The sequence below is a fragment of the Carcharodon carcharias genome (assembly GCF_017639515.1).
Source record: "Carcharodon carcharias isolate sCarCar2 chromosome 36 unlocalized genomic scaffold, sCarCar2.pri SUPER_36_unloc_15, whole genome shotgun sequence".
Lineage (NCBI taxonomy): Eukaryota > Metazoa > Chordata > Chondrichthyes > Lamniformes > Lamnidae > Carcharodon > Carcharodon carcharias.
In genome coordinates, this window is record NW_024470732.1 from 90376 (window position 1) to 109008 (window position 18633).

Sequence of the window (18633 nt, forward strand, 5' to 3'; positions counted from 1 at the left end):
CCCAAACAGCCTCCTTCCTCGCTGTAACAATTCCTGCAGTTATTAACATCATTCAGAAATGCTGGCAGAATACGGACGCCAGCCCCCCAGCACCGACACGACGGACGGACTCAGCCGCAAATACCCCCGCCTTTCTGAACGGGGTGGGGGGGGGGGGGGGGGGGGAGGAAGGAAGGAAAGAAACGAAAGTCAAGGCAACAGAACAGCCGTTTCACTCACTCCTTTTATTGTATGGTAGCCAGTCAAATTCAGCCCGAGTCTTGTGCAAGAAAGCGAGCGTGTCCGGAACGCGTTCTCGAATACCCGCCTCCGGTGCTATAGGAGAATTCCTGCGACCGTCCGGGCAACACCATCAAAAGCACCCATTCAGGCTCCTTGCGAGGATCCCTTTGCTATATATATATATATATATATATATAAAAATACATCCCACCCGGCAGCAACACATTTGAGAGATCTCAGGCAGCTCGTCTATTCCTACCAGTAGCTGCTTAAAACAAAATCCAACTCCGGCACTCGCTGCCACACTTTTAAAATAATCAAAGCCTTCGAGGGCACGCAGGCGAGATTTAAGAACGTCACTCGGGAGGGGGGCGGGGAAAGAGGCTGGAGAAGCTGGGATCGTTCTCCTTAGAGCGGAGAAGGTTAAGGGGGAGACTGAATCGAGGCGTTCGGAATCAGGAAGGGGGTTTGGACAGAGTAAATAAGGAGAAACTGTTCCCACTGGGCAGGAGGGTCGGTAACCAGAGGGGACACAGATTGAAGAGAATCGGGAAGGGAACCAGAGGTGGGGAGGGATGCAGGTAAGACGCTTCCCCCTGGTTGGGGAGTCTGGAACCCAGGGGCATAATTTCAAACCACTTAGGACCGAGATGAGGGGAATTTTGTTTTTTTACTCAAAGGGTGGTGAATCTTTGCAATTCTCTACCCAAGAGGGTTGTAAGAACTCAGCCACTGAGTACGTTTAAAGTAGAGATTGACAGACTCCCGAATGCCAAAGACACAAAGTGATATGGGGGATAGCGTGGGGGGAAAAGGCATTTGAAGCGGATGATCAGCCATGATCATATTGAAGCGCAGCAGGCTCGATGGGCTGAATGGCCTCATACCTGCTCCTATGTTCCTATGAGAAGAGTTTTTTTTAAAAAAAGAGTTAGAAGAGTTTAGAAGAGTTGTTGTGATCTGGAAGGCGCTGCCTGAAAGGGCGGTGGAAGCAGATTCAATAGGAACTTTCAAAAGGCGGGGGGAATCAGATAAATACGTGAAGGGGAAGCAGTTTGCAGGGATATGGGGGGGAAAGAGCAGGGGGCGGTGGGGGAGTGGGATTACTTGGAAAGATCTTTCAAAGGGCCAGCACAGCCTCAATGGGCTGAATGGCCTCTTTCTGTGCTGCTTCACTTTACAGCCTTGATTCCAAGCAAGAGTTTGTTTTAATTCAATGTGGCGCGCTGATGATGCTGCCCTCTGGATCCTGGGTTCCTGCCCCCAGGCCAAACCAAAGACAGGTTTTATAAACCACCCCCTCCTGAAACCCACCCCCGCATCAAAAATCCCACTAATAGCTGGAGTGAACGGGAAGAGAGAGAGAGGGAGCAAGGAGGGAGAGGGAGCCAAGGAGGGAGAGGGAAGATGAGGCTGTTCAACCCCAGCTCATGCAGGGGAGGGGTGAATCCTCCAACCAGCTGTCTGGTGGTGCCGCTGCCCCCTGTATGGGTGTTGGAGGTATTACAGCAGCTGGCGGACGCACTCGGTCCCAGGGTAGTGGGGTAGGTTCAGGCCGTATTTCTTCTCCAGCGCCGCCGGTACGAAGCGGCCGCCCAGGTAATGGTAGCGCCCGTGGAAGTGGGCGGCGGCTTTCTTCGGCGCAGTGAGGGAGATGAGCAGGTCGGGCTGGATCCCACCGGGGCCACCCTTCTCTACATCCCAACCTGCCAGAGAGAGAGGGAGAGAGAGAGAGAGACGGGAGTCACAACGAGGAGACAATGCATTAGCAAACCGTGGCTGAACAATCCTGTCTTCATCACGTTGTGTCCAAAGTCCCATCACCAGGACATCCCATCACGTCTCAAACCCAATTATGCTCCTGGTCCATCAGCCTTTTGATCCATCCGAGAACCCAGTGCCAGGGCTCTTCATACTTAACTTACGGTGACCCCTCCCTTCCTCCCTGTTTTCCCTACCCCTCCACCCCACCCCACCTTCCTCTCTCTCTCTCACCCCCTCCCCCTATTCCTCGCCAGCCACTCTATCAAAACCCTTCCTCATTTTCAATGCCTCTATTAAGTCTCCCCTTAACCTGCTCTGCTCTGCTCTTAAGGGGGGGGGGGACAATCCCAGCTTCAGAGAACCTCAGAACGGTTACAGCACAGCAGGCCATGTGGCCCATCACGTGTGTGCTGGCTCTCCGTTGGGGCAATTTACCTAGTGCCACTACCCTCTGCCTTCTCCCCGTAGCCCTGCACATTCTCCCTTTACCGATAACTCTCCAACTCCCTCCCCAAAGCCTCAATTGAACCTGCCTCCCCCACACTCTCGGGCAGTGCATTCCAGATCCCAACCACTCGCTGCGTGAAAGAGTTTCTCCACGTGTCTCCATCGCTTCTTTCGCCAATCCCCTTAGATCCTCCCCCCCCAATGGGAACAGTTTCTCCCCATCGACTCTGCCCTAGACCCCTCGTGACTTTGAACACATGGACCAAACCTCCTCTCAGCCTTCTCTTCTCCAAGGAAAACAGTCCCAACTTGCCCAATCAGTACACGTAACTGAAGTTCCTCACCCCCCTGGAACCTTTCTCGTGAATCCTTCCTGTGCTCTCTCTAACGTCATCACAATGTCTTCCGAAGGTCTTTCTGTGAGACCAGGGTGACATCAAAGAGCACGGGTGGCGGGGTGGGGGTGGACAAACGGTGTGATGCACAGAGAGTGAGAGTCACTGTGAGGCCAGCAAGAGGGGAGAGGGCGAGCGTGCGAGGGAGAGGGGAGGGGGAGAGGGAGAAAGGGAGTCACTGTGAGACCAACGGGGAGCGGGGAGAGTGTCTCCAAGGAACACAAGCTGTCACAGGAAACCCGAGAAGTGACTAGCCAGTGAGTACCTCTCTCTCTTCTATCGAAACGCAGATATTTGCTTCAAATTGAGGATTTAGATGGGGTTACGATGGTAGTCAGTCAATTAATAAGGTTACAAGTTCAGAGCAGGTCTGGAGGTTATCAACTGGAATTAACAGTTCAATCAAGGCGCCAGCTAGATTGTTGAAGGGGGGGAAACAGAGGATTTCGGATCAAGGATGGAAATCTGTGACCTGTTCCAATCCCTGTGCCGCGTGGGAACTTCAGGAGGACCTCACGCAGCCACCTGGTCCCCCAGGATACAAGTGTCTCCAGCTCGAGCTCAGGGTTTCCGAGCTCGAGGGGCAGCTGGAGTCGCTGCGGAGCATCGGGGTGGGGGGGGAAATGAGAGCTTACCGGATCGCCTGTCCCTGGAGGCGGCCACCCCGCAGGCAGTGAGGGGTCAGGATAAGTGAGGGATGTTGAGTACAAAAGCTGGGAAGTCATGCTGCAGCTGTATAGTATCTCGGTCAGGCCACACTTGGAATATTGCATGCAATTCTGGTCGCCACATTACCAGAAGGATATGGAGGTGTTGGAGAGGGTGCAGAGGAGGTTTACCAGGATGCTGCCTGGTCTGGAGGTTATTAGCTATGAGGAGAGGTTGGAGAAACTCAGATTGTTCTCACTAGAGCGACAGAGATTGAGGGGTGATATGATAGAAGTTTACAAAATTATGAGTGGCATTGACAGAGTAGATAGTCAGAAGCTTTTTCCCAGGGTGGAAGAGTCAATTACTAGGGGACATAGATTTAAGGTGAGAGGAGAAACCTTTAGAGGAGATGTGAGGGCAAGTTTTTTACTCAGAGGGTAGTGAGTGTCTGGAATTCGCTGCCAGAGGAGGTGGTGGAAGCAGGTACGATAGTGGTGTTTAAGAGGCAGCTTGACAAATACATGAATAGGATGGGAATAGACGGATACGGACCCCGGAAGTGCAAAATGTTTTAGTTGACGGGCAATACGATCGGCGCAGGCTTGGAGGGCCGAAGGGCCTGTTCCTGTGCTGTACTTTTCTTTGCTCTTGATAGTAACCCACCCGGAAGAGGAGGAGGCGGCAGAAGTAGAGGGGTCTTCAGGGTGTCTGCTGCTCTCAGTTACCAGTACTTGAGACTGCTGGGAGTGTGGTCCAGGCCACAACTTCTCCAGTCTCCCCACGTGAACCGAAGTCCCTCGTTCCTGGCCCCATTTGTGGTGCATCTCCCTCCACACCTTCTCCAAAGGCCCTTGACATCCTTCCTAAATCGGATACTGTACTCCAGCCGCCTCCGAACCAGGGGATTCGGTCAGGTCCTGCATCACTTCCTTGATTTTGTAATCTACGCTTCCGTTTGTAAAAGCCAATAAACCCGCCACTCGCTCACAGCGATGGGGTAAACCCGGGTACCATTCCGTGCACTCACCTGATGGGATGTCCACACTGGCGATGGGGATGGTCACCCCCTCCAATGTACCCAAGATGGCGGCAAAAGGCTCGCGCACTTCCCCTTTGAAGCTGAACCCAAAGATAGCGTCGACAATCAGGTTGTACACCTCGTCGATGAAGAGTGCCTGTCGAGCGATGGGGGGGGGAGTGGCATTAGACAGCAGCAACTTCCCTTGCTCCAGCCTCTTCCACGCAGTGAGACACCACAGAGGCGACTATCAAACAACATATTAACCCATCCGAGCCACAGGATAAAAACACTTGGAACAGGCAACCAAAAACTCAGTCAGAGGTCAGTATAAAGGAGTGTGTTAAAGGGGGTGGGGGGGGTGGGGAGAAGGACACAAGGTGGGGAGGGAACGATGCGAGCAGGGTGGGGGTGGGCTTGCTGGACAGTATTGGGGGGGAACAAGTGGGGGGAGGGGAGAGAACGAGTTGGGGGGGAGGGAGAGAACGAGCGAGGAAGGGATCAAGCAGTTGGGGGGGGGCGGACACAACCTCAAGAAGCTGATTGGCCCTGCCTTCTGCTCCTATGCTCCAGAAGGAACCCGACTAAATCTAGGCAGGGGCAGAGCTGAAGGCAAGTGAATTTATTGCTTGCCCACACGCGATCCAGGCGATGACGATGGTGGTTGATAAAGTTACGTTGGCTGATCGAGATGTTCAGCAATTCTTGCCGCTCCGACAAACGCTTTTTCCAAACCTCATTCTCAATAAGAATGCTGGCCGGGGCCAGCATTTGTTACCCATCCCTAATTGCTCCTTGAGAAGGTGGGTGATGAGCTGCCATCTTGAGCCGCTGCAGTCCCCTGTGGTGCAGGTACACCCACCGTGCTGTTAGGGAGGGAGTTCCAGGATTTGGACCCAGCGACAGTGAAGGAACGGCCGATATATTTCCAAGTCAGGATGGTGAGTGGCTCGGAGGGGAACTTCCAGGTGGTGGTGTTCCCCATGTGTCTGCTGCCCTTGTCCTTCTAGGCTGTGGCGGTCACGAGTTTGGAAGGCGAGAGTTAATATGGGATAATGGATTCGGGAAATGCCGAGAGGAGAGGCATGATTTTTGCTGAACGTAAGACTTCGACGTCTAGGGTTTGTGGGGAATGGAAAGAAAATGTCAAACTGTTGCAAGAGCTTGTGTCCGGGAAAATTCTGACGTTTAGAAGCTTGGATCAGCATTTCTGTCGGCTGACCTGTACGGCCGGAGGCAACAGCGAAGGTAAGGGAAATATGCTGCCTTAACCATGTTAGCTACAAGTGTGAGCATGGGGTGCCCTGCTTCTCGGTAAATCAGTCAGCCTGGCTCAAACAAAGTTTCGCCCCGCTTAAGGGTAAATCAATCAAGTGAGGCAAACGAAGCTTTACCTGACACGGCACAAGGCTAGACCCCAAAAGAAGAGGGGTCTAGAAACCCTCCGCGCGCACTCTGAGAAGAGAAAACTAGACTCACGTCGAGATACAGCCGCGTGGTAACTGAGCTCCTGCAGTCTGGCCTTCAAGTTCATCTCCGCTGCTTCCTTTCACCTCTGTTAAGTATAAGCATTTTGGTGTGTGTGTGTGTGTGTGTGTGTGTGTGTGTGTGTGTGTGTGTGTGCACGCGCGCGCCTGTTTAATATTTAATAAACTTGCCTGGTAATATGAACGAAACACCCGTCCCTGTATTGGGTGTGTGTACCGTTGTGAACCTGGGAAGACATTAGCTGTGATGTTCTCGCAATGGTGCTGCCTAAGGAGCCTTGGTGAGTCGCTGCAGTGCGTCTTGTAGATGGTACACACACTGCTGCCACTGTGCGTCGGTGGGGGAGGGAGCGAATCAGAATCTCAGAATCTTAACAGCACAGAATGAAGCCATTCGGCCCATCGTGTCTGCACCAGCCCTCCAAACAAGTATTATGACCTAGCGCCATTGTCCTGCCTTTACCCCGTATCCCTGCGCACTGTTTCTATTCAAATAATCATCTAATGCCCTCCTGAATGCCTCGACTGAACCTGCCTCCACCACTTTTCCAGGCCGTGCATTCCCCAGACCCGAGCCACTCGCTGTGTGAAAAAGTTTCTTTCTCACATCACACTTGCTTCTTTTACAAATCACTTTCAATCCGTGCCCTCTCGTTCTTGATCCTTTTACAAGTGGGGAACAGCTTCTCCCTGTCTTCTCTGCCCAGCCCCCTCGTGATTTTGAAAACTTCTATCACGTCTCCTCTCAGCCTTTTCTACAAGGAAATCAGCTCCAACTTCTCCAATCTATCCTCATAGCTCTCATCCCTGGAACCATTCTTGGAAACATTTTCTGCACTCTCTCCAATGGGTTCCCATTCTTCCTATAATACGGTGCCCAGGACTATAGACAATACTCCAGCTGAGCTCTAACGGGTGTCTAAATTCAGCATAACCTCCCTGCTCTTGTACTCTATGCCCCTGTTAATAAATGTTTGTGGATGTGGTGCCAGTCAAGCGGGGCTGCTTTGTCCCGGATGGTGTCGAGCTTCTTGAGTGTTGTGGGAGCTGCACTCATCCAGGCAAGTGGGGAGTATTCCATCCCACTCCTGACTTGTGCCTTGTAGATGGTGGACAGGCTTTGGGGAGTCAGGAGGTGAGTCACTCACCGCAGGATTCCCAGCCTCTGACCTGCTAAAGGAGACTTGGCATTGAGGGGCAACGGGTGGGGATGGTCTGGGCTGTGTGTGTGTGTGTGTGTGTGTGTGTGTGTGCGTGTGTGGAGGTGGTCTGGGCTGTGTGCGTGTGTGGAGGTGGTCTGGGCTGTGTGCGTGTGTGGAGGTGGTCTGGGCTGTGTGCGTGTGTGGAGGTGGTCTGGGCTGTGTGCGTGTGTGGAGGTGGTCTGGGCTGTGTGCGTGTGTGGAGGTGGTCTGGGCTGTGTGCGTGTGTGGTGGTGGTCTGGGCTGTGTGTGTGTGTGTGGAGGTGGTCTGGGCTGTGTGTGTGTGTGGAGGTGGTCTGGGCTGTGTGTGTGTGTGGAGGTGGTCTGGGCTGTGTGTGTGTGTGGAGGTGGTCTGGGCTGTGTGTGTGTGTGTGTGTGTGTGTGTGTGTGTGTGTGTGTGTGTGTGTGGAGGTGGTCTGGGCTGTGTGTGTGTGTGGAGGTGGTCTGGGCTGTGTGTGTGTGTGTGTGTGTGTGTGTGTGTGTGTGTGTGTTGGGGGGGTGCTCTGGGTTGTGTGGGGGGGTGCTCTGGGCTGTGTGTGTGTGGGGATGGTCTGGGCTGTGTGTGTGTGTGTGTGTGTGTGTGTGTGTGTGGGGGTGCTCTGGGCTGTTGTGTATGTGTGTCGTGAAACACTGGCCATGCCTGCGCAGCGTTCCTTACCTCTGAAGGGAACTCCGTCAGGAAGGGGATGTCCATTTTCTGGCACTGCGTGGTGAGGGCCTCGAAGAGGGGTTTGCTTGGGCGCTTTGGGTAGAAGATGGTGGGTTCGTAGCCCTGCAAATGGAGAGGAGGACATTACCACAGAGGGCAGAGGGAGGTACAACAACCTAGGCAGCACCCAGACCGCGTCAGGATGATGTGTATTGGCCAAGAGAAGGGATCGACCTGCCGACCAGGTGGGGGCGACCGAACGACCCGCTGAGGTGGCTGGGGTTTTTTGGGGGGGGGCGGGGGGGGGGGGAGCAAGCGATGAGGTTGCATCTCCACCCAGTCACTGCTGTTGAGATGGGGCTAAGCTGTAACACAGATGAATCAACCGCCCCAAATCCAGCAGAAATGAACCAATGCAGTCACACGGCGACAGTGGAGCAACCTTTGAGGGCGCAGTATATAGGAGCAGGAGACCATTCAGCCCCTCCAGCCTGTTCCACCATTCAATTAGATCACGGTTGATCTGTATCTTAACTCCACAAGGTTCTGCCCCCCCTTGTTGTGGACTCCCTACCCCCACCAGAGGAAACCATTTCTCTCCAACGACCCCATCGAATCCTTTAATCATCTTAAACCCCTTGTTTACATCACTCCCAAATCCCCTACATTCGGGGGAATACAGGCCGGGTCTGTGTGACCTGTCCTCGGGATTTAACTCTTTCAGCCCGGGGGTCGTCCTGGTAAATCTGCACTGCCCCCACCCCGACCAGAGGTTTACATAACCAAAATATAACCACTCATGATTCAAGCAACAAATTCACTACATAGTGTCCCTGCCCTGGGAGTGTTTGATGGGGACAGTGTAGAGGGAGCTTTACTCTGTATCTAACACCGTGCTGTACCTGTCCTGGGAGTGTTTGATGGGGGCAGTGTAGAGGGATCTTTACTCTGTATCTAACCCTGTGCTGTACCTGTCCTGGGAGTGTTTGATGGGGACAGCGTAGAGAGAGCTTTACTCTGTATCTAACCCCGTGCTGTACCTGTCCTGGGAGTGTTTGATGGGGACACTGTAGAGGGAGCTTTACTCTGTCTCTAACCCCGTGCTGTACCTGTCCTGGGAGTGTTTGATGGAGACGGTGTAGAGGGAGCTTTACTCTGTATCTATCCCCGTGCTGTTCCTGTCCTGGGAATGTTTGCTGGGGACAGTGTAGAGGGACCTTTACTCTGTATCTAACCCCGTGCTGTACCTGCCCTGGGAGTGTTTGATGGGGACAGTGTAGAGGAAGCTTTACTCTGTATCTAACCCCGTGCTGTACCTGTCCTGGGAGGGTGTGTGAACTTACAAAGAGTTTGAGGTGCCTTGCACACACTAGTCCATCTCCACCATTATTGCCAGGTCCACACAATATCAACACGGTGGGAGTTTGTTTCCGAAGCGACGACAGAGGATAGGCCTGAAAGACGGATGGAGGAGTGAGTAACAGTGACTGGAAAAAGTGATTTTACAATTGATAAACTGCATGTCTGTACGGCTGTGATGCTAGGACACTTCAGCCAGTGATCATCACTGGGGGCACTGGAATGCTCTGTGTTACCTGTATCCAAGTCAGATAGACCGAGGTCTTTTTCATGATAGGTTTATCCACAGAACGCAGCATTACCTATCTCTGCCTACTCCTTACTAACACTCTTCTAAAGGAACAGTAATCCTATAAAATAAACTAACGGACTAAGGAAACAGCCTCTTAAAAGACAAAACTTTAAAGGAAGCTTATCTAACTAAGTTAAAATGTTTCTGGAGCCAATGAAATGCTCCAACCCCTGCGGTACCCACCGGTTGTTGCTTGTGCTGTCTGGCAAGTAGTCCTGTGTTATAGCTTCACCAGGTTGACACTTCATTTTTAGGTATGCCTGGTGCTGCTCCTGACATGCCCTCCTGCACTCTTCATTGAACCAGGGTTGATCCCCTGGCTTGATGGTAATGGTAGAGTGGGGGATATGCTGGGCCATGAGGTTACAGATTGTGTTCGAGTACAATTCTGCTGCTGCTGATGGCCCACAGCACCTCATGGATACCCAGTCTTGAGTTGCTCGACCTGTTCGAAATCTATCCCATTTAGCACGGTGGTAGTGCCACACAACACGATGGAGGGTATCCTCAGTGTGAAGGTGGGACTTTGTCTCCATGTGGACTGTGCAGTGGTCAGTCCTACCGATACTGTCATGGACAGATGCATCTGTGACAGGCAGGTTGGTGAGGATGAGGTCAAATATGTTTTTCCCTCTTGTTGGTTCCCTCACCACCTGCCGCAGACCCAGTCTAGCAACTGTGTCCTTTAGGACTCGGCCAGCTCGGTCAGTAATGGTGCTACTGAGACTCTCTTGGTGAATTGTTTCTATTCGTTCATGGGAAATGCACATTGCTGACTAGGCTAGCACTTATTGCCCATCCTCAATGCTGTGGGTCAGGAGTCGCGTGTAGGCCAGACCAGGTAAGGGCAGCAGACTAAAATAAAAACAGAAACACCTGGAAAAACTCAGCAGGTCTGGCAGCATCGGCGGAGAAGAGCAAAGTTGACATTTCGAGTCCTCATGACCTTTCAACAGAACTAAGTAGAAATAGGAAAGGGGTGAAATATAAGCTGGTTTGGCGGGGTGGGTGGGGGGGAATTGTTGGGACAAGCAAGCAGTGTCAGGAGGAGTTAACCAAAAGATGTCACAGACAAAAGAACAAAGGGGTGTTGAAGGTGGTGATATTATCTAAAAGAATGTGCTAATTAAGAGTGGAGAGCAGGACGAGCAAGGTAGCTCTAGTGGGGGTGGGGTGAAATAAACCATGGGTGGAATACATTTAAAAATAATGGAAATAGGTGGGAAAAGAAAAATCTATATAAATTACTGGAAAAAACCAAAAGGAGGGGGAAGAAACGGAAAGGGGGTGGGGATGGAGGAGGGAGTTCAAGATCTAAAGTTTTTGAAGTCAATATTTAGTCCGGAAGGCTGTAAAGTGCCTCGTCGGAAGATGAGGTGCTGTTCCTCCAGTTTGCGCTGAAAAAGCAGCAGGATTTCCTTCCCTAAAGGACATCAGTGAACCAGGCCAATCAGCAATGGTTTCATGGTCATCGTCAGAATTTCAATCTAGACTTTTACCGAATTCAAATTTCACAAGCTGCCTTGGGGAGATTTGAACCTGGGTCCCCCCTGCATTACCCTGGGTCTGCGGAATACTAGTCCAGTGACAACGCCACGATGCCAACATCTCCCCACGATGGGCATTCCTGCCTAGTGATTTACCACATCAGGCTCTGTGGCCTAGAGAGGTGGTTCAGCTGACCAGAGAGACATACACACAGTAAATGCCCTTGTTAACATCAGGCCAGTGACTCACGCCAACACTTTGTTCTCGCGGTTAGCGGGGGTGCAGATTCCTGGGTACCACAACAGGTGACCTCAAGGCCCAGAGGTGGTGGGTGGGTGAGCTCTCGTCACCACGTACATGGCTAAGTCTTCCCTGTTGCCTCCCCTCCCTTCTCCCCCTCCTTCTCCGCCTGCCCAGGAGTCGGGCACCTACCTTGGCAATTGCCGACGCACAGCTTAGGCCCGCTAGCTCCATCAGCTGATCCACGCTGAATTTGTACTCGTTGAACAGCTCCTGGTCAATGGCTTGGGCCTCTTCCTGACTGTTGGGTAAGAGGGAGCGAGGGAGAGAAGTCACCGGCGCTGAGAGAGAGAGGCCCTATCGATTCCCTCGCATTCCGAATCAGCCAACGCACGCCAGGCAGGGGCCCAGCGACAGCGGGGAACACTGTCTGCCCTCAGTCCCACCGCCCTTCACCCAATGCCAATCCCACTCCCAATCACCAGCTAGCATTCCTACTGGAAAGAGGGAAGCTTGGTGGGGAGGGAATCCTCGATTCCCTTACCCAACAAAAATCTGTCCACCGCAGCTTTGAAATCGCCAATTGACCGTCCAGCCTCTCGACAGCTTTATTGGGGTTGGGGGGGGGGGGGTGGGGGAGAGAGAGTTCCAGATTCCTGCTCCTGTGTGTGTGTGTGTGTGTGTGTGTGTGTGTGTGTGTGTGTGTGTGTGAAGTGCTTCCTGACATCACTCCTGAACGGGCCTGGCTCCAATTTTAAGCTTCTGCACCCCCACCAGAGGAAACAGTTTCTCTCCATCGACCCCCATCGAATCCTTTGATCATCTTAAACCCCCTCAATTCGATCGCCCCTTCATCTTCCACACTCGAGGGGATACAAGCCGAGTCTGTGCGTGACCTGCCCCCGGGATTTAACCCTTTCAGCCCCGGGATCGTTCCGGTGAATCTGCGCTGCCCTCACCCCCTCCGAGGGCCGATATATCCTTCCTGAGGTGCGAGGGCCCAGAACTGAGCCCAGTTACTCCCGTTGGGGTCAAAGCAATGGGGGTCTGTCTGTACAGAACTGAAAACGTCACTCCCCCCCCCGCCCCGCCAAGTATTCCTGCGCCCTTGGGGTTAAGGATTAATTTGACCCCTCGTGTTCATCTCCCCTTCATTCAGAAGACTACTCCCTTCAGGCTACCTTACCTAAGGAATTTCACTGGTTTCTCGCCCAGAGTTGAGCAGTTGGGATCCATTTTCCCAGGTAGGAGCCACCACTGCGGTTTGGGGCAGAGGAAGTCCAGTGCCCGGGAGATGCCCGGTCCTGCGCCGCGAGCAACGACGCGCGATGATGCGATTACGCTGAGGCCCAAGAGGGTCCTGATCCCAAACATTCAGGGGCGAGTGAGGAAGCAGCCAGCCTGAAGGGAGGACAATAGTTATTCAAATAACTTGCATTTCCATCGCACCTTTCCCCAATTCAGGACTTCCCAAAGCGCTGCCCAGCCGATTATGTACTTTTTTTTTTAGGTACAGCGCTCCCTCGGCACTGACCCTCCCCGACAGTGCGGCACTCCCTCAGTACTGACCCTCTGTCAGTGCGGCGCTCCCTCAGTACTGACCCTCCGACAGTGCGGCACTCCCTCAGTACTGACCCTCCGACAGTGCGGCGCTCCCTCAGTACTGACCCTCCGACAGTGCGGCGCTCCCTCAGTACTGACCCTCCGACAGTGCGGCTCTCCCTCAGCACTGACCCTCCGACAGTGCAGCACTCCCTCAGTACTGACCCTCCGACAGTGCGGCCCTCCCTCAGTACTGACCCTCCGACAGTGCAGCACTCCCTCAGTACTGACCCTCCGACAGTGCGGCGCTCCTTCAGTACTGACCCTCCGACAGTGCGGCTCTCCCTCAGTACTGACCCTCCGACAGTGCGGCACTCCCTCAGTACTGACCCTCAGACAGTGTGGCGCTCCTTCAGTACTGACCCTCCGACAGTGCGGCACTCCCTCAGTACTGACCCTCTGACAGTGCGGCGCTCCCTCAGTACTGACCCTCCGACAGTGCGGCACTCCCTCAGTACTGACCCTCCGACAGTGCGGCACTCCCTCAGTACTGACCCTCCGACAGTGCGGCGTTCCCTCAGTCCTGACCCTCTGAGAGTGCGGCGCTCCCTCAGTACTGACCCTCCACTACTTACCAACTCTTCGCGTGACTCTCAGCTCTGCCTGCAGCCTGCAGTCTGCATCTGAAGGCCAAGTTCCCACCCTCCCGCCGTAGCTACCAATCAACTTACGATTCCGGCTGTCACTCACAGTATCTGACCAATAGAATCACAGGATGGGCGGACCTATACTTGATTGACACTACTCTTAGCAAATGAGCCATTGCATCCCTGATCCACCCATACAACCATTTCGATTGGTCTCCTGCTTTGATTGACCGTCACGTAAACCAATCAAGCATTGGAGCATTTCGGGGCATGACGGGACAAGCTGGTGTGTGGTTAACCTTGACGGACACTAGATTTAACCAATAACACCTCGGAGTCGCCCATTTTGGTCAGACAGGCATCCAATTAGGCCCAGGGAAGGGCCAGTCGAATGATGACTGGCAGCTGGTTCAGCCAATCGCCGATCGAATTGCCTGAAGGGCTCGCCGTTCCGTCCCCGAGTTTGACGCCGTGCTGGAGCCTGTCAATCACAGCTTTAACCAATCAGAAGCGGCGGAGCGGCGTTCTGTCCCGCCTGCCAATTGACTGACCCGGCAGCTGTCCAATCAGCAGCAGGAACGCGCTGTCAGTCACGGATGAGAGCCAATGGGAGGAGGCGTGGGCGTTGCATTAACCCTTTCAATGCCTGGAGCATTATTTAAAGGGACATGAGGGATTTTTTTTCCCATTTTTGGAGAATCACTGAATTGTTTGAATGCAGGAGGAGGCCATTCGACCCATTGTGTCCGTACCGACTCTCTGATTCACCCATTCCCATTCGCCCGCCTTCTCCCCGCAACCCTGCACGTTCTCCCATTGCCGATAACTCTCCAATTCCCTATCGAGAGCCTCGATTGAACCCGTCTCCCCCCAACACTGTCGGGCAGCGCATTCCAGACCCCAACCACTCGCTGCGTGAAAAAGTTTCTCCTCGTGTCTCCATCGCTCCTTTCAGCAATCCCCTTAAATCTGGGTCCCTCAGGTCCCCCCAATGGGAACAGTTTCTCCCTGTCGACTCTGTCCAGACCCTCGTGATTTTGAACACCTCTGTCAAATCACCTTTTCTCCGAGGTAAACAGCCCCAACTTCTCCCATCTGTCCACGGAACTGAAGTTCCTCATCCCTGGGAACCATTCTCGTGAATCTCTCCTGCACTCTCTCCGGAGTCCTCACATCCTTCCTAAAGTGCGGCACCCAGAAACGGACACGATACTCCAGCTGAGGCCGAGCTCCTGCCTCATACAAATTCAACGTAACCTCCTTGCCCTGGTGCTCTATGCCCCTATTAATGAAGCCCGGGACGCTGTGTTTTTTATTAACCGTTCTCCCAACCTGTCCTGCCCACCTTCAATGACATATGCACATATACACCCAGGTCCCTCTGCTCCTCCGCCCCCTTTATTTTATATTGTCTCTCCATGTTCTTCCTACCAAAATGAATCACTTCACATTTCTCTGCACTGAACGTCATCTGCCATCCGCCTGCCCATTCCACCAGCTTGTCTATGTCCCTTTGAAATTCTGCACCATCCTCCTCACAGTTATCGATGCTTCCGAGTTTTGTATCATCCGCACACTTAGAAATAGTTCCCTGGACACTAAGGTCTGGATCATTAATATATATATATAAGTCAGAGCAAGGGTCCCGACACTGACCCCTGGGGAACTTCACTCCAAACCTTTCGCCAGCCTGAGAAACATCCATTAACCACCACTTTCTGTCTCCTGTCACTCAGTCAATTTTCTTACCTTACTTGCCCCACCCCATTCCTGCCCTGAAAGCTTTCCCCGGTTCCCAAAGGTGCCCCCAAGAGTCCCCAACTGGCACAGCCGCCCTGTCCAAGCCCAAACTGTGAGAGCCGCGTGGAGCATCGCCACCTAGTCCGATCCCACCCTCCAGCCGCTTCCTTCTTTAGAAAGGGAAAGAGAAAGCCTTGCGTTTGTATCACGCTTTTCATGATCGCCAGAGCTCTCAAGGAGCATTGGCGCTGGTCTGTCAGTTCTCTCAGAGAGTCCGAGTTGCTGTGGCAAAAGGCACTTTTACATACCTGTTGTAGCCTGGAGCTATGGATAGCGATGGTAGAGGCTCCAACTCTTCTTCCATCAAAGGGAGGCAGTGGAATAGTAGTATTGTCACCAGACCAGTGTTCCAGAGATCCAGAGTTATCCTCTGGGGACCTGGGTTCGAATCCCACCACAGCAGACGGTGATAAATAGAATTGTAAATAAGGGCTGAATTTGCAAGGGTGGGGCCTACTCACCGATGTGTAAAATGACAAAGGGTGATGTTGGGCAGGTGTCCCAACATCACCACACATCATTTAGATTTTTCAGTTCGGCGGGCACGCAGCTGACTCAGCTGTGCACCCGCCAAACTGCCAAAGGCCTATTAAGGCCATTTAAAAACAAATTAACTCAATTAAACGAGTTGCCCGTCCAACCTTAGGGTTGGCAGACAGGCCAAGGGCCCAGGCGGCCTTTGCATTTTTCGTCAAACCTCGCCCGCAGGCGGGGTGAGGTTTCATGAAGTGTTTTAAAATCTAATAAAAACGTTTACCTTCACCCTTTGACATGTCCCAGCTCGTGTGGTGGTGTCACATGAGGGGACATGTTTTAAGAGTTTTATTTCTCCTTTATTGAAATTTACACGTCAAACTAGTCTCCCTGAGGCATCTCCGTGCAAGCACGAAATAGCGCAGGAAACTAAATGACTCAGGACCCTGACACCACCCCCCCCCCCACCCCACCCCCCCATCCCGCCCGTACAGGGAGTGCTCAGCGCTTCTGGGCGATCATCAAGCTGGATGGGCCTTCACTGGCCCACCCATGTAAAATGGTGGCGCAGCCCTGATCGGGTGTGCCAATCGGGTTCGTGCCCACTCCCGCCCACTCCCACACAACACCCCCAACGAGGGGGGTGGGGGGGTGGCGGGGGGTGGGGGGGGGGGGGGACAATTTTTCCCTAAAAGTCTAATGATGACCATGAAGCCATTGCTGATTGTTGTAAAAAAAAACCCCCATCTGGTTCACTAATGCCCTTTAGGGAAGGATACCTGCCATCCTTACCTGGTCTGGCCTGGCCTACATGTGACTCCAGACCCACAGCAATGTGGTTGACTCTTAAAAAAAATGAATAAGGGCAATTAGGGATGGGCAATAAATACCACTTTCGAAACGGAGAAAAAAACATGGCGACCAGGGAAGGTCTCCAGCTCTTGCACCCCCTTTTGCCCATCCCTAATTGCCCTTATTCAGAGGGTTCATTTCTTAAGAGTCAACTACATTGCTGTGGGTCTGGAGTCACATGTAGGCCCAGCCGCACCAGGTAAGGACGGCATTAGAAGGATTTACAGGTTGATACTCAATCCCTTCGGCCACATTACAAACAATGCGCTTTCCATGGCCAGAGGTCCTGGGTGGGAATTGAACCTGGAGATTCTGACTCAAAGGCAGGGACACTGGCCACAGGACCTCCGTCAGAGAGATTGTACAGCCAATGAACTAGTGTAGTCACTGTTGTAATGTAGAAATCTGAAGAAACTGAACCCTCTCTAGCTGCAGACTAGCCACAAGGCTATGGGCCAAGTGCTGGTCAATGGGATTAGGGAGGTAGGTCAGGTGTTTCTCACGTGTCGGTGCAGACTCGATGGGCCGAAGGGCCTCTTCTGCACTGTGATTCTGTGAATATTTCTCAGCTCTATAGTTTCCATTCAGACCTGTTGCATCCCTCTCTCCTTGTCCTTGCTTCAGGCCTTTGCTTTTCCCCTTATGTTACATGATACATCATCAGGGCACGTCTGAAAATGAAAGAAAGGGACAGGAAACATGGAGGCCGGGGAGGGGAGGGGGTTTGAGGGAGAGAAGAGGGAGAGAGGGAGGTGAAAGAGAGCAGCGAAAGGGAGATGGATGGAGAGAAAGAAAGAAAAGGGGAGAGGGGGTGAGAAGGGAGAGAGGGAAAGAAAGATTGGAGGGGGCAATATAGAAAAGGAGAGGATGAAAAGGAAGGGAGAGGGGAAAGCAAAGAGAGGAGAAGGGAGGGAGGGAGAGAGAGAAGATGACCAGGGAGGACGGAGGGGGAGATAGGGAGAGAGATCAAGATTAGGGAAGGAAGGAGAGAGAACAAGACTAGGAAGGGAGGGGAGAGAGAGAGAGAGAGAACAAGACTAGGAAGGGAAGGGAGAGAGAGAGAGAGAGAGAGAACAAGACTAGGAAGGGAGGGGAGAGAGAGAGAGAGAGAACAAGACTAGGAAGGGAGGGGAGAGAGAGAGAGAGAGAGAGAGAGAACAAGACTAGGAAGGGAGGGGAGAGAGAGAGAGAGAGAACAAGACTAGGAAGGGAGGAGAGAGAGAGAGAGAGAGAGAACAAGACTAGGAAGGGAGGAGAGAGAGAGAGAGAGAGAGAGAGAGAACAAGACTAGGAAGGGAGGGGAGAGAGAGAGAGAGAGAGAACAAGACTAGGAAGGGAGGAGAGAGAGAGAGAGAGAGAACAAGACTAGGAAGGGAGGAGAGAGAGAGAGAGAGAACAAGACTAGGAAGGGAAGGGAGAGAGAGAGAGAGAGAACAAGACTAGGAAGGGAGGAGAGAGAGAGAGAGAGAACAAGACTAGGAAGGGAAGGGAGAGAGAGAGAGAGAGAACAAGACTAGGAAGGGAAGGGAGAGAGAGAGAGAGAGAACAAGACTAGGAAGGGAGGAGAGAGAGAGAGAGAGAGAACAAGACTAGGAAGGGAAGGGAGAGAGAGAGAGAGAGAGAACAAGACTAGGAAGGGAGGAGAGAGAGAGAGAGAACAAGACTAGGAAGGGAAGGGAGAGAGAGAGAGAGAGAGAGAGAACAAGACTAGGAAGGGAAGGGAGAGAGAGAGAGAGAGAGAGAACAAGACTAGGAAGGGAGGAGAGAGAGAGAGAGAGAACAAGACTAGGAAGGGAGGAGAGAGAGAGAGAGAGAACAAGACTAGGAAGGGAAAGGAGAGAGAGAGAGAGAGAACAAGACTAGGAAGGGAGGGGGGAGAGAGAGAGAGAGAGAGAACAAGACTAGGAAGGGAGGGGAGAGAGAGAGAGAGAGAGAGAGAGAACAAGACTAGGAAGGGAGGGGAGAGAGAGAGAGAGAGAGAGAACAAGACTAGGAAGGGAGGGGAGAGAGAGAGAGAGAACAAGACTAGGAAGGGAGGAGAGAGAGAGAGAGAACAAGACTAGGAAGGGAGGAGAGAGAGAGAGAGAGAACAAGACTAGGAAGGGAA

At 52.8% G+C, this 18633-nt stretch overlaps 1 protein-coding gene across 4 annotated transcripts; it reads right to left on the reverse strand.

Moving 5' to 3' along the window:
- Positions 1 to 205: 205 nt before the first annotated feature.
- On the reverse strand, positions 206 to 15604 carry naxe (NAD(P)HX epimerase). 4 transcript variants are annotated; one of them, XM_041181710.1, is made up of 7 exons: positions 15449 to 15604; positions 12398 to 12612; positions 11404 to 11512; positions 9176 to 9286; positions 7842 to 7955; positions 4507 to 4654; positions 206 to 392 (listed from the first exon to the last, which is right to left on the reverse strand). In XM_041181710.1, the coding sequence occupies exons 2-7, from the start codon at positions 12583 to 12585 to the stop codon at positions 367 to 369; spliced, it is 696 nt and encodes a 231-aa protein (XP_041037644.1). In that variant the 5' UTR covers positions 12586 to 12612; positions 15449 to 15604; the 3' UTR covers positions 206 to 366. The 4 variants fall into 4 exon arrangements, with proteins under 4 accessions (XP_041037644.1, XP_041037641.1, XP_041037642.1 ...); XM_041181707.1 differs by having other exon boundaries at positions 206 to 1928; positions 15449 to 15602; XM_041181708.1 differs by lacking the exon at positions 15449 to 15604 and adding an exon at positions 13389 to 13460 and having other exon boundaries at positions 206 to 1928.
- Positions 15605 to 18633: the final 3029 nt, after the last annotated feature.

Bases quoted from the DNA above. Each gene is read 5' to 3' on its own strand.
- naxe (XM_041181707.1), bottom strand. From the start codon at position 12,585: ATGTTTGGGATCAGGACCCTCTTGGGCCTCAGCGTAATCGCATCATCG. The intron at 9,287-11,403 runs GTAGGTGCCCGA...TCCGTCTTTCAG, and splicing joins GTGCGTCGGCAATTGCCAAG to GCCTATCCTCTGTCGTCGCT. The intron at 1,929-4,506 runs GTGAGTGCACGG...TCTCTCTGGCAG, and splicing joins CAGTGTGGACATCCCATCAG to GTTGGGATGTAGAGAAGGGT.